The sequence below is a fragment of the Heliangelus exortis genome, chromosome 2 (assembly GCF_036169615.1).
Source record: "Heliangelus exortis chromosome 2, bHelExo1.hap1, whole genome shotgun sequence".
Lineage (NCBI taxonomy): Eukaryota > Metazoa > Chordata > Aves > Apodiformes > Trochilidae > Heliangelus > Heliangelus exortis.
The window spans coordinates 137,274,592-137,290,923 of NC_092423.1; the positions used below are offsets into that span (position 1 = coordinate 137,274,592).

General features: G+C 37.3%; 1 protein-coding gene across 5 annotated transcripts in view; it reads right to left on the minus strand.

The window, feature by feature from the left end:
* The window catches only part of SAMD12 (sterile alpha motif domain containing 12), a 169,377-nt gene that overhangs the window by 119,536 nt on the left and 33,509 nt on the right, over positions 1-16,332 (minus strand). For 4 of the 5 annotated variants that reach the window (XM_071738252.1, XM_071738250.1, XM_071738251.1 and 1 more), the window contains exon 3: positions 5,905-6,034. In XM_071738252.1, the coding sequence (XP_071594353.1) occupies positions 5,905-6,034 (130 nt within the window). The remainder of the gene's footprint in view (positions 1-5,904; positions 6,035-16,332) is intronic. The other variant, XM_071738249.1, reaches the window with a different exon arrangement.

Consider the following 16,332-nt stretch of genomic DNA (forward strand, 5'->3'; position numbering starts at 1 on the left):
GAACACTGCTTGGAAGGAGAGATCTGCGTGCTGAAGAATGCTGTCATATGCAAAACAAACAGCATAACCAATTTTATCAGAAATGCCCCCCATTTAGACACAATTAAGATTGTCTTTGTTTCTTCTAAAAGCTTTTCTTCTTCTGTGAATAAACCACATGCTTTCTGAGATACATGGCAGTGCTGTGGAATGCTCTAAACTTGCTACAGATTTGGACCAAACAGAAAAATGCAGTAAGCAAAATGTTAATAATTCTTTAATGGAGGTAACAGTACTTCCTACAACACCTTGCCCAGACCCAGGTTCTTCTTCACTCAGTACCAGTACTATACCTGATCACACAAACAGCCCTCTACCAATAACAACCTAGAGAGTAGGTGGTGACCAGTTTATAAGGTACAATAAAACAACATCTAATAAAATAAGTTAAGAAAGGATGCCAGTTTGTGTAGTCTTTTGTGCTTTAATGACAGTAGGATTTGTGAGAAGACTCTGGAGGGCCAGGTGTCAGGTACCACAGTAAAAGAATGTGAAAGGATCAACACTTGTTGAGGACACCTTACAGAAGATCTCATTTTCCTTCTTGCATTAGGCTTCACAGGAGGTGTGCTGAGTCATTGGCACGAGAGGTATTTTGGGGGCAAAAAGTTACTCATCAATATGGAAAAATGATGGATAACAAAGTTGGAATTACTTGCCAAGAAAAGGATGAAGAAGTGAGAAGTTGCTCCCAGTGAAAAAGATCTGGTAACAAGAAGACAGAGCTACCTCAAACAACATCTTTTATCACAGCACATATAACACTGGTATCTTTATTTCTGTGGTACAGACACCAAAACATGTATAGAGACAATGAACCCAATCAGGAAGTCACAACATGGTGAATAACCTGGTTTTGGACACCTTTCCTGCCCCAGATGTAGGAATGAAGCCCCGGGCTCCTGAGCTCTATTGCACATCATTTTATCCCCAAGTCACTGGATCGGTTTGGTTGGATCTGGTTACAGAACAAAAAAGAGTTCTGTGAAATAAAGGGCATAATTAAACAATACCTGTTCTGGAAGTCAGAAATATATCCAGCAACACCTTTGAGAAGAAAAAGAAGCTCTTTCTCTGTAACCTCCAGTAACCCAGCCTCTGAGGATACAGTGTGCCTCCTAAGAATATCAGAGTAATCTGAAAAGAAGCCAAGATTTCTCCAAGTTCCAGTGTAGTATCTTAAACCACAAAACCATCCGTTCACCAACATGCTAAATAGCTTGGGTATTTCAGCTGATGTGATAAGACCCTAACATATGCAAAAATATTATCAAACTCTAAAGGAATACATCAATTCAAAGAGGAAGATTTTATATAAACTTCATGAAAGTACCTCAATATAGCCCATTTAACACAAGCTTCTTTAGAGGTTCTAGAATTAGCCAGATTTTAAGGCTACTTGCAGTAGGTTTTTCAGTAGCAGTTCATACCTCATTTTCTGAGGTGCTGTTTGTTACTTAATGAATATTCATAAGTTCTGGTCCCTTCTAAAATGAAAAAGCGGTTTTCTTGAGTCCTGTTCCTTTCCTCCTTAAAAGTTTAATTTAAAAAGGCTTAAGTCCTTTCAAGTACCTCCTATCAAATTCCTTCACTTGGACCAAGGTACCTCTTGGGTATTACTTTGACAGAATGAGGTTTGTTTAATGATCAGAGCATGAGGTTTTAATGCTATGAAGACATGCATCAGGACACTGGGGAACATGGTGTAAAAACAGGAGGTGAAGCAGGATTTCTTTCCTTCATTCCTTTCTTTCAACAAATCACACATCAGTAAGTAGTCACTTAGCCATCTTCTTTATTGCTTTGTCAATGGACCATTTTCCCCCAAATGGTTATTCCTTAGTCATCCTATGCCCAGTCTTGCTTCTTGTTAATGCTGAAACATTGCAAAAATTTTCATTTCTTTAAATGGTTCAGGATAAGACTGTCAAAGAATAACTCATCTCTCAAGAACTCCCTAGTCATTTAAAAGTACTGCTGCCTAGCAAATTCAAACCCACAAATGCACACTGAAAGCAAGGTCAATTTCTCAGGTTTGCCCCCTGGACTACACTGGTGTAAGTGTTAGAACTCGGAGAGTAAGAGCAACTTTTTCTGTCCTCTCACACTGGTGTAAACACCAGCACCAGTTGTAGAGCCTCCAGTGACACGGCCCTACCATTAAATTGCTCTTTTTAATGTACAAGGCACTATTTTTGTTCCTCCCTTTTTATTGCCTAATTTTTCCTACCACTGCTAACTCCTATCAGGTGGCTTTAGATCTTGCTCAGGATTAGTCCCTAAAATTCTTAGGGTTCTGACTCTGACTCCAACAGCAAGAAAATGACCTCTGACCTGTTGCTAGTAAACTAACCAAATCAACTCAAAGATTTAGTGTATAAAAAAGGTCTTCCAATTTCTTATTAGATATTTCTATATTTAATTATCCCTAACTAGCTGCAAAATGCATTTCCCTGGTTCTGAGGTACTCAGTAATTCACAGGACCACAGAAGAATTCAGTTGAATGGGACCCCAGCAGATTTCCAGCCTAACCTCTTGCACAAAGCACAGTCAGATACAAGTTCAGATCAGGTTTCTCGAGCTGGGGATTGAAACCTTTTGAGGACAGAGACTGTCCAACCTCTGAACAAGCTGGGCCAATGCCAAAGCAGTCTCTTATGTTCTGCCTCAGACTCCTGTTTCAGCTCCTGTCTGCTGTCTCTCATACATCACTGTGAAGGGCCTGGTTCCAACTTTTTGATAACATTCTTCTACATACTGGGGGCCTGCTGCTATTTCTGCCATTCCATCCCTTAGGAGGGTTGGAAGGTTGCCTTCTCCCCACACTGAACAAGCCCAGCTCCTACAATCCTCTGCTCACAGGGCAACTGCTCTAGCCCTGAGCATCTTGATGGTCCTCACCTGAACTTGCACTGCAGTGCAAGTTCCAGCACTGGATAACCAAGAACTGGAGTCTAAAAAGTGCAGAGTAAAGGGGAATGATGATTATCCTTGCTCAGCCGGCTATTGTCCTTTTAATACTGCCCATGATTCTGTTAGCCTTCTTTGCTACCAAGGCACAACACTGCTTTATTTAATTTTCCTGACTATCAAGACCACAGAACTTCTTCACCAAAGCCACTGCCCAGCCATCAAGCAAGCCCCAGGCTGAGTGTGGTACCAGGGGCTCGGCCTCCCCAGCTGCAGAACTTTGCATTTGCCCTTGTTGAATTTCATAAGGTTCCTGTTGACACATTTCTCCAGCCTATGCTTGGTCCCTGTACCTAGGTCCCTACAAATGGCATCCCTGCTCTTGAGTCTCTGAGTACTACCCCAACTGCAGATCTCATGAGAGTACACTTTGTCCCCTGTCAATGTTAATAAGAACATCTTTATTAGTACCAGGAAAATCAATAGTTCAGCATTTTTTTCTTATACATCTACAGCTGCTCCTATGTCAGGTGTAGTAAAAAGATCTCCACCATGTAAAGGATGCTTTGGGTTGCATGTTTGCCCCAAATTAAATGAACTGTAATCAGCAACTAATAGTCTCCAGTAAAATGCCACACTTTTTAACACCTATTGTTAACAACTGATGGATATGTTTGTCCAAGGCTATTTTCCTTATATTTTATCTTCAAATAAACTTTAAATATCCCTTTCATGTCACTTTCTTCAAGTTTTTTCCCATCATATTTTTCCATATCAGAAAAAACCTGTAAAGTTTCTTTAATTCCTGCAAAATTTTCAACAATCATAAAACTGACTCTTCCATAGCCATATCTGGAATTAGGTACTACTTTGGCTTAATCTTCACGTTAGTTTCTGTGTTCCTTTCATGCTCTAATATGTTGAGCCACAAATCCACTGTTCTATCCCCTTATTAGATTTCAAATAATTGGAGTCACATGGATCAACGGAACTGGAAATATCCTCCTAAGTTATTGATTTCACCCATAATATCACCATATACTTCTAAAAAATCTATACAAACACCAATCACATCTCTTCTTTTTTTTAGTAGTTACTGAATTGAAGTTGATTTTTTTCCTGCAGACTTAATTTCTCACACTCATACTACTATTTTCTTTATACCTTTTCAGTATAAAGTAAGAACAATTGATCTCGATTCTTTTTCATAGAGGTCTATGAAGTTCTGCACATCTGCAATGAACCTACAAGGTTTCCATCTATGTTTATGTTGAAAAAAAAACAACTTTTTCTTCCTTTTCACTTCAGCTCATAGTGCTTTAACTCTAAAAAGAGACTATGCCATAGTAAAACAATAGTAGAAAAAAAAATTTTAAATAGCTTCAATTTTTTTTGTGGTAGTGCTCTGGATGCTGTCAGCTCTGCACCTATGGGCAGAGACACAGACTACATTCCTATGGACAGCTTTCCATAGATGATGACTCAGCAGAAATGGGATCAATGGTTATGTACAAAAACTCAACACTGACCAAACCAATCCAAACCCCCTCTCACATATAACTGCATCTGTATTCATGGCTACATAGTAAACAAATATTGCTAGTTTAATTTTCCATGGTTGCAATCATTCACATACTATCAGAAAGGAAAGAATAGTAACAGGAATCAATGGAAAATTTGAAACACTGCAAGCACACCTATAAGAACAGACACTGACTGAAACACACATTAGTTAACAACACATTATTGTGCAGCCTAAGATTTGTATGTGGAACAAATCTCAAATCTTTGCTTAGTATTAAATGGCTGAATGCAAATTCCCAGTTTTCTACACTTCAGAGAACTTCAGAGAACATATTAGTGTTCCACATTAAACTTTTTACAGATTAATTACTGCCTGGGATATGAGTTAAAATGCTATTTAACCCCCAAGTGACATCTGTATTTATATTAATCCAGTTTCTCTGCTAAACTGATGTCAGTTCAAAGTGGTCAGCTAAAATACCACTACAGCAAACTGAAAAGGAGTTAACAAGTCAAGCAGATCAACAAAATCAGTATCAACTTCTAAAATAAATAGGAAAATAAAATACAATTATGCTTTTTAATATATTCTTCTAAGACAAGACTCCAAGTGTTGAAGGTTTGGAGGTCTCGTGGGTATTTGGGGGACAAACCATGACAGAACAAATATTTTTTAGACTGCACAAGGAATTATGTGCAAATGGGAAGCCACCTATCCAATGAAAGAAAGACTGCAAGAAAGAACTGTTCTCTGTACTTGAGCTACATTTGGGACAGAAATCAGTTTCATCAGTTGGAAATGGTATTTTATATTGATACTAGGAAAATACCAACTTTAAGGATCATAAAATACTGGAATAGAGAGATGTAAAACTCTCCTCCATTGGATTTTTTCCAGAAAAAAGTACGAGAAACACCTGACAGAAACAAACTTGCTGTATTGATCCTGCTTCACTCTTAGGGAGGGGCTAAGTTGCACTTGCTTCCCATCCTGCATGCTAAATACTAAAGCTTGATTTTGCAAGACAAAACAAGGCAAAAAAAGTATACAAACTCACTGAAAAACAACAATGAAAAACAACAATGAAAAAAACTCATTTACATTTTGCCTCATAGGACATTTCTTAATGTTTGGGGTAGGTTTAGTTATTTGTAATGAAAAGGGTGTGGCCTTTACCCACATACACACTGACTTTTTTTCTCATTGTATTCACTCTGAATAATCTGCAATTTATCTTTTAGAGAGACAGGAAAATAAATTACAACATCTTATGAAAGCTGGTATATTTCCCCAGCTCTAACCCTTGCAACTGTCTAGTCATACAATTAACATAAAGCCCTTCGTGGACAGTCACAATGTATCATCAACAAAGGAAAATAATTCACCACATTTTAAGTAAGTAAAATATTTCTGATAGTGCATACTTTACCAGTTATGTCATGCTGTTTGAATGACTCACTGTAGATTTGATACTGATTAGGGCAATGTTTCTTCAGCCATTTGCAGACATCCTGCTGGGTCCATAACGCCACAGGCTTGGTCAGCTTCACAGTCCCAGACTAGAAATACAAAATGAAGACAGAAATGATGCTTAGCTCACACATAAGTTTCAGAAATTCTAATCTGTGACCTCCATATATGATATTAAAATAACAAATGCCTGATAAGGAGCTGCTCTGACTGGCAGATATCCATCATTCACCAGCATGTTATGCAAGACCCAGCAATTGAAATCCATCACACCCCAATCACGTACAGTGAAAGGTTCTTTAATGTTATTTTGCACTGAACACATGTTCCTTGCATCACAGAAACATCCTTGAATAACATAAAGAGTGACCAAGTCTGACTGCTCCTGAAAGGCAATAGTTGCAGCCTTTGAAGTCTTCAAATTCACAAGAGGGATGCACATTTGTGTCCTGGTGTGGCTGTAACCATGGAAGACCAGGAGTATCCTCAGGACAGGTGTGTTCCTCAGCTACAATTACAGAAGAATTTGCAATGAAGCCCTTCAGTGGAAACATGCTGAAAGACTGGTTCTGCCTGGGAAAAAGAGACTTCACACAGCTGGAGGTAAAGCTGTTGATTTCAGTTCATACTGAGCATTTCAGCCAATGCTGTTTCTAGTTTGAGTGATGGACACAAGCAGATTTGGGTTTTCTGCTCCTTTTCACCTTCAACCCTCCTACAGCAACTGCTTCATGAAATAAGTAGGACTCCTGTTTAACACCATTGCTTCCTTATAAGTAAGGACTATTGTTCAATACTTTCCTGAAAATTCAGTGTTTTAGTAGATTATCTGAACAGATTAACAGTTTTTACATAAAACATTTATAAATCAAGTCAACAGCATTATTTTATGTATAAAGTCACATTTCAACTGCAGGGATTTAAAGCCTCTTTTCAAAGTAGGTGAAACAATAAAAGCAAACAAACAACTTCTTCAAAGAGATTTCAGGTTTTTTTTTGTTTTTGTTTTTTGCAACACAGTCTGCCCAAGAGACTAAGAAAATCTTAAATAGATGGACAGTTATTACCAACAATAAATGTTTAACATTGGACATTGCTGTTGTAAATGGTTGTGAACAACAGTGTATCCCATTTACTTGATGATTTTGTCTACTAACTAAATCTATGGAATAACATCCAAGTATCTTTGTTCCTACACTGGGCATGCAGAACACCTTGGTGGTGCAGAAGGTTTAAGAAAAGTTTTTCTGCACAAATTTGAGATGAAGGGGAATGTCATCTCAAACATTCTTCTCCATTAGGTCTCATGGCAGATTCCCTTGATAGCTCCAGCCAGGGTTTATCCCAGCATTTATGCAGATGTACTTTGTCAGACAGACCTCTTCAGAGTTGCTTTGAATTTTTCATTACTAGAAGCCCAAAGGACCGAAGCAGTTTTAAGCCAGTGCTTTGCATGTCCTATTAAGTCCATAAGGTACATCATGCAAAGATATTAAGTTAGGGCCAGGGAATATGGCAGACATAAAATTGCAAAGGGTAAACATGTCTTGAATTTCTCATGTCCAATTTTCCCCATCTCTTTTTCACTGTCTGAGTCAAACTTAAATAAACCCAAGGACAATTATAGTTGAATATATAATACAATGCATATGCCTCAGCTCAGCTGTTTTTTTTTGTTTTGGACAAAAATACACTCACAAAAATATGAAGCCTGCATGAATAGGTACCATCCACATTAAAAGGTGTCACAATTATGCACAAACCCACCCCAAATTATTGAGTTTTATGTACTGCTGCCACCCACCAAGCAGCAGCAGGCAGAAACCTGACTAACAGACTTCTAATAGGCATCCACAAGAAGAGAAACTTCCAGAGAAGTTTCTAGTGCCCTGTAGCCAGGACAATGCTTTCTCCACTGCTCTTTCTAAGAAGCCTGTTAGCCTTCTGCACACCCAGAAACTCCTCTGGAATTTGCACAGGTCTGGAGAAGGGGCAACCTCTGTAGGGAATATAAGTTCCCGTAACTGTTCCTCATGCAATTAGGAAGATCAAAGGCTCCTCTTTGAACTTCTGTATCCTACTTGTTACTGCTATTTGAATCAAAGATAAAACTGAATTTCAATGAAGAGCCTGATATTATGGAAATCAGTTAGCTGGTTTTTATTACACACATATATAAATGGGTGCCCTTCACAAGTACATCACAGAAAAAAAAAAAGTAAAAATAGCCATACACAAGTGGTCTCTCTGATTCCATAGAAATCCCTTAAAAACAGGGTCAAGACTTCAACATCTATCATTCTTAAAATGTATCTGATCTAATAAATTATGGTGCTTCTCATATATTTGCTTAAAGATATTTCTTCAACATTGTAATATTCAAAGACTAGAGCATCGTCTGTTGGTTCTTGAAAAATAATTTTTTTTCTTGTACAACAAAAAAATACTAAAATTACAACTATTTTTATGGAAACATATACAGCTAGGTACAGATTTGCAAGCTATTTATTCCTAGCTGAACGTACACAAGCAGTGTTAATGTTTGTTTTAACTCAGAGGTTGCTCTTTTCAGTTCAGCAACTGTTCTCCTCTTAAAAGGTTTAAGCATCATCACCTTAAATACCTGAACAACAAGTTTTTCAGCAATTACAGAACAAATTTAACATTTCCCTCTGTGCCTGTAGAGCTGAAAAATTGTTTCAAATGTAGCTATTATGCTGTGCAATATCCAGATGACTGCACAGGAAACATACATGCTCATTTTTTACTGACCAGTGCTCAGAATTATGACTCAAACATATTTGACTTAAACTTACAACTTCAGTTATAAGAGAACATTATTAAATTGACATCATCAAGTGTTATGGTTAATTATCTAATTCATAAGGACTCAATAATTTAGAAGAATACAGGTTTCTAAAGCAATAGTTATAAAAAGTATATTGCTGTTGCTTTCATTTTTGGAACACCATACCCAAAATATTTTCCAACCAGGTGCTCTAAATGAAAGGCTATTAAAAAAAAAAAAAAAAAAAAAAGACTTCTTTCCCACAAAATTAATCTGTTAGTTTCTTCTCTGCTCTAAAGCGAACTATTATAATAAAAAAAAAAATCACAGTAAAATGAGGAAAAGTACCCTTACCACATACATACCAAATGAGTCCCCTCCCACTAACTATATATAAACTATCAAGATAAGTGGAAAACATTACATTTCCCTTTCTTTGTGCTCATCAGCTCAGTCAAACAATAGGGACAAACTGATTACAATAATATATTTTTAAAAAAACAAAAGAATACAAACAAACAAACAAAAAAACACAAAAGAAAACAAAAAAAAAAAAAATCAAAACAAAACAACCCATGAATATTTGGTCTGAATTTCTCTTTCATTTTCCTGACATAACATCAACCTAAGATCTCCCTTTGCTGGCAAGGCTTTAATAGTTCTAAACCTGCCAAACACTAAGCCAACTCATGTGCCAGATACAGATCTACCAAGAATAAATAAAAGTCTTCAGTATTCTGATCTTTCATAGCATATTGGAAGGAAAACCTGTTTCTTTAGGATTTTGTGTCAAATTCTTTCTTCTAAATTGCCTAACTCCAGTTTTTGCCATGCGTATCTAAAACAAAAATTACTCCCAAGTAGAGGAAAAAATTACCATATTTAATGTGACGCAAACGCACACTCCCTTTGCTCCACGGTGCAGAAGACAGTACTTAAAACCAACAGCTCAAGAATAAATAAAAATCCAATCAAATTCAGAGCTGCACGGTACTAAAGTGAATTTCAGTGTTCAAAATACCATTAGCAACCAAGCCCTGCTCTTCTGAAGCAATGACATACAAGTTATCTCTTCAGCCTTCCAGGTGCAGTTTACTAAGCCTGCCAATTTTGAAGGTCAATTTATTCACCAGAATTTCTTTGTCTTTATTTATTGTACTTTACTCCAGAAAAGAAAGAAAGGCTTCTGTATTTTTAGGTGCTGAAGTATTCAATCTCATTATTAAAACTACTTTACATACCATGAGCCAAGTTATTTGCAAGAACCTCTCCAACCCTAACATTTTCTGCTTTTAAAAATCTGTGAAGCTTACAAAATCCAGGAACTGTGGAGATCAGGGCTGCAGGAAGAAGGCTGCCTGATACTACTTGTTACATCCAATTTGCCAGCATACTGATCCTGACATACAAGCAAAGTCAATGCATATTTACACTTACATTTATCTAACGTCAGACCCTGCAGTTTCTGCCTAAAAAAAAACCCTCTTGATTTTTTTAGATAACAGAAGCACTGCCCTAAGCATTAAGGCCTCTGAAGTTTACAGCTTAACTGGAAAAAAAAAAAAAAAAAAAAAAAAAAAAAAAAAAAAAAAGACCAATTTTGTTATAGCTGTTTTGGTCAAGGGAGATAAGGAAGTCAAAGCTGGAAGGAGGAGCACTATAATTTAATTAGATCAGCAGTGTGGATCTCTGCCAGCTGTATTTCAGGCATGAAGAAATCTTCACACAGAGCAGACATGGAGTAGAACTGCTCAGTGTTGAACCATTATGCTAACCCAGCAAGGCAGCCTGAGAGAAAAGGGGGGTTATAGCCATGAGTGGAGGTATGGGAAGAGCAAAGGAAAGGAGAAATAATGTCACTTTCCCCTCACAGACAGAGATATTGGGATGGGTGGCTGTCACCTGTAGCATCATGCAGAGTCAGCTGGGACAGGAAAACTAAAATGTGTCAGAAACCCATTTATGTGTCTGTGATCTGAGGAAAAGACTGGGAGGACAGAAACAGGATCACCCCATGCATGAAGCTGAGAAGGAAGTATTTGATAAATCAAAGCATAATGTCTTCCACAAGCAAACTATAAAGGACCAATGATATTTTTAAAAATCAGAAGAATAAAATTTTATGTGTATCGAATATGGATACATAGAACAGAGCATTTGAACTATACAGCTCTAAAAGCTATCAAAATTATTGTGAAATCTTTCAGACTGCTCCAGAAGCAAGATAACAGTACCATCTTCAAAGTTTATGACAAGTAGTTGCAGGAGCAGCAATGCCCAGTAAGAATTTCAAAAGCCCGATCTTTTAAAAACATGCTTAGGTTATACCACTGAAACTGAGAAAACAAGAATATTTTTCATATATTCCCAATTACTTCTCCAACATTAGACTGCCTATATAGAATTTAGAATCAATGACCAACATAAAAGCCGGTTTCAGCTTTGGAAGGAACAGAAGAAATGAGACAGCCTTGCAAATGTGTTTTTATATGATATCTTAAAATATTGAACAGTCTGGAAAGAACACATTTTAGTTTAGAAATACACTTTCTCAGAGAGTTGTGCTTACAGATTTTTCCAGCAAAGACTGAGGAAAATTACAGTAATAAGAGGACACCACATAAAACCACTGAACTCTCTCATCTTGGGTTCCCATCTGTTTTACTGAGAATGTTAATACTAAAAAGAGATAAAACCAATAAACTACAGGAAATGTGCTTATTTAAACAAACAAACAAGCAAAATATTGTAAGACACCTTCCCTTTTATATTAATCAAAAGGTTGAATGTTTAAAAGATTAACTGAATCAGAAATCCAAGCAGTCACATTCTGATACATTCTGATACATCACTGTGAAAATCAAAAAAATAAAAATGAATAAAAATAAAATTTTTATTTTAAAATTAAAAATAAAAACAAAAAAAAATGTATTTATCTAAAACAAAAATTACTCCCAAGTAGAGGAAAAAATTACCATATTTAATGTGACGCAAATGCACACTCCCTTTGCTCCACGGTGCAGAAGAAATATTAAAAAATAAAATAAAATTGCAATTTAATTTAAAGCACAGTTTAAAGTTGAACTTTGCTCTCCCTACCAAGAGACTGCTCTGGCACTGCTTAAAGCCATCTCTGCACAAGCAAACTGTCTACTGCAGGATCCCAAATCATTTCAGCACCACCACTCTTCAAAGACTGATGAAAGACGAGGGAAGTTTTACCTGGCTCTCAAGCAAAACCAGGATTGATCCAATCCAGTACTTTCCACACCCATGCCACAATCTTAGAATGCAAAGCAGGGAAAAGAAAACAAATTATGAAAAATAACAAGATTGATACAGAAAGTAGTAAGCTGTGACAGGGAGTTACCTCCCTCTTAAGGCTATCACGAGTATAACCACAAACAGGAAAGGATAAAGTTGTCCAGCAATTCCTGAGCATTATCTTGACTGGGATAAAGACAGCATCAAAACAACAAGCAAACATAAGTAAAGAGACACATTTCCCATGAAAGTTACTCTCCTTTCAAGGAGATACCACACTCTGAAAGCAAGAATCATGACTGGCAGATGCCAGTGCTGATATAAATGGCAGTGGCACCATCAGTGAACTGTGGAGAATTGAAGTGTGAGAATGACAAAGACGACAGAGCCCTCCTCAGCATTGTCAAGAAGCTTGCCTGACACTGATCTGATTGCTACCAAAAATCCTGAAAGCCACAACCAGAACAGAGAGGCCAACAGTGCTTAAAATTAAAATCACAAGTAGGACGAGGAACACAATCTGATTTTGACAGTCATATCTGTATCAAAGAGTGCAGTGTTTTGAACTTCACTTCAACTAAAACCACTGCATGTTTAATCTTGCCAAACTGAAGCCCCATTTCAATCAGTGCCGAAGATTCCTTCCAGTCCAAAATTTTAATCCCTGTGTTTTGATATTTGCAGAAAAAATGCAGAGAGGGAGACTTGTTCTGCTGGGGAGAGGGTTCCTACTTGCCAAGATAGGTCACTTTTGGTTTTTTTATACTTCTTCACTGATACACCTTTAACATCTCTACCTGAAATACTTCAAACCTGACCAAGTCTGGGCTCTAACCACACCTCTCTTCCATCACAGACTACAGTAAATTCACAAGTAAATACAAATCCTCCTGGTTTTAGAAACAGAAACCTGACCTGTGTCCTGCATAGACACAGCAGGTCCCCAGCTGGCATGCCTTGTGCAGCTATGAAGATAAAAGGTTCCTACTTGAACAACTTCTAGACTGCTTGTTACCACTATTGAATCAATGAAGAAACAGAATTTCAGTAAACAGCCCTGTATTAACAGCAGCTTACAAGAAATAAGTAACTAAACTTTATTACAACCCCTTGTTCTTTATTGTATTGAACAGTTCAATACAGCAAAAAAATAAAATTTGAATCATTCACACTAAATACGGTGCACTAAACTTGAAGGTTACCTCATCTTTTGTCCTATCTTGAGAACTACATCCACTGGGAAGATGGTTAATGGCAGGAGTCTTCACCATGGAATACTCTGTTCAGACTGGCAGTAGACACAGAGTGCCTCAACCTGATGAGAGTGGTAAGGTTAAATCCATTCAGGTACACATAGGAAAGCAAACAGGAATATCTAATAACTAAGACAAGAATGAAATTTAGCTTACACTTTTCCAAGTTTGTCCTGAAATCAGAAATACCAACAGAGCAATTGAAATTCTACCTTTGAGGAAGTTAAGTATTTGTCAAAAATATTTCCTCCAGGTCTACATTAAAATAAAAATAATTTTAAAAAAATAACACCACTCAAAACCTACCTGTACTCCAAAGCTGACAATCACAAAGGAGTCTCTATTCCCACTTTTTCTTCTTGTTTTTTTAAAACCAATCCTGGCATCTCTGCAAGTGGCATCTTAGGCACTTACATCTACAGCTGAACTAAATCAAGGCTGCTTATCAGGAATTCTATTAAGATGAATTTAAACCAGACATATAAGTAGGTCCACAGATTTTCTGGGAATTTCTCATGTGTTTATTTAAAGATTGCCATAAAGAAGAATTTGGCTAAAATAAATCCCATAGCGTCAACAAAATCCACTGGTTGATCTAGTGTGAAAAAATGTTTAATTTGCATCAAAATATAAATTCACTGAAATCTTGTTACTCTTTAATTACAGAATGAGAAACAAAACAAAACTAAAATGTGTCAATAAAAATTATGATGTGTAACTTAATGGAAGAATTTTCTAATGCTTATAAAATTAGTTTTCTCTGCTTGGAATATTACTGTAACACAAATTGGTATTTAATGAGGAAAAAGAGGTTGTACAGAGCAGTACTGTGGTTTTCCCTGATATTTCAGGTAACACTAGTAACAAAACATGTCTATCTAAAAGCCCAATTACTTCTCCTTACAAATTAAATTTCAAAAAAAAAAAAGATAATCTTCCCTATGTTTCCAAAAGTTCAGGATACTCTAATTAAAAGATTACTGAGATACAGACTAAGCCTAATCTCAGAAACATGCACCTGGCAATGTCAGTTAGCCTACACTTAAAACACAGTGTCAGTAAGGTACACTGTTTTTTGTGACATGATTTTTAAAGAAAAACACATCTATGGCATACTACAGCTTTTGTCAAGGCAGTCAGTGTACATTTCTCTTTGGGAGCTGCTACTAATGATACTGGCAGAATGTTTTTAATCTTGGGATTCACAGACAGAGTTATCCTGACATAATAAATCTATCCAGCAGAGATCACACCTCGATCCTTCAATTTCTGATTAGTGTTCTGTTGTGAAAATACTCAACATGTCACAACCTAGGGTTTGAGAAGTATCTGTCTACTTTTTTAGTATCTGCTGTATGTCAGAGGTGAAGGGTACAGTCATTTTTTAAATTTTATTTTAAAGGCACAGCTAGTGAAGCATTTCTATAGGAGAAGAGATATAATAGGAACTGTTACTTCAGCATTAGGAGGTAGTGAGGTTAGTTCTGCCATTAGCTCAACACCAGTACCTTTGTATAAGAACATCTAACATCCTGAGAGGATCTTAATCCCTATTAAATAATGACAGGTTGCTTTATTACAAGGTTTACTCCTTCTGAGTGAACTACATTTTTGGCACTTTTTTTTTTTTTTTCCTCAGCAGATGTGCCAATTAAGAGACTTGTATGCTAAGAAGCAGTATAACCTTTGCATGCCAACTTTCAGTCTTTACGGATTGGCTCATTCATATGCAAAAGGCAAGTGCAGCAGCCAAGGCATTTTATACCCCAACAGCAATCAAAGTTTTCTGGCTATCTTTGCCAGCTGACTCTTAACTACGTCCTCCTGAGCCAAATACACATTGAGGAAAACAACTTTATAGGCCAGGCATGTACATGAGTATGAATAAGAAAAGGTCTCTGAGCCTCAGCTGACAGGTCAACCTCTTGCTTCCCAGTAAGATTGCTTCCACTTCAGCAAAGACAGGAGAAAAAAGACAAATGTAGACAGAAGAGGCAGATTAGCCCAGCCATCTGATTCATGCAATATCATTGCAACACCTGTGTAGAAGGTCATAATGGCTTTCTCCACCTAGAACAGCAGATAGAAGGCAGATAGTATCTTTTAAAACAAGAAGGGCACTTTTGATGTCAGTGTCATGTCCTACTAATTATTTTGGAGAAACTAGCCTTCCCTCCTATAAAGAAATTCCTGTATTCTCTTATCATCCCCGTGAAGTCAAATATTCTTAAAAAGAGCTTAAACACTACAGTGCCCTTTTATCTCTTTTTTTAGAGAAAGAAAAAGCCACAAGCAGAGATTCATGAAGGCCAGCCCCTCCTGGCTAGGAAGCAGCCTAAGCCAGCATGCAAGAAGATAAAGAAAAAGCCACAGAACACAAGCCCCATATTCACAACAAGGCCAGCCCAAGCCAAATGGAGACATTTCCTCACAGTGCAGGAAATAAAGTTGAAAACAAAAGAAAGGTCAGAAGCTTGTCCTTGTTCATTTTAAAAGGAAACAGAAGGATGTGTCAGGAACACTGTCTTTTCTCAAAACCCTGAAGATTTGGACCTGTAAAGCCCACATAAATAGCACTTAGCAGACCAGATTCAAAAGATGAAGGGTGGGAAAGGAAGGCAGAGGTTAATACTGTGAGAAAATGGGACTTTCCCAGGAACATCCCAGCAGACACCACAAGGAAGCTAAGCAGGGAAGGAATGCCAGTCACAGGAAGATTTTCATGGTTCCAAGCACCATTTGTAAATCCAGCCCAAAATGTCCCAGCAACGTCTTTAAAGGAAGGCAGCTGTGAGATGTCCCTAGAAATGTGGAGTTGAGATTTTCAACAAAAATACAATGCCCACCTGACCCCAGTGTATGGAACTTGGGTCATAGAGAGATGGATGTGAAGAAAAGGCTGCGAAAAGGTAAATTAAGCATTGTAAAGAACAATACTCATCTGCTGTAATGTGATGAGTGCATCCAATATATATAATTTCCAGAGGGAGACCTGCAGAGGGATATCCCTACCTCAGTGTGCTGGGAAGACAATGTGGTGCTGAATTAGAACTAGAAATATTTTAATTACATTTCTGAAAGG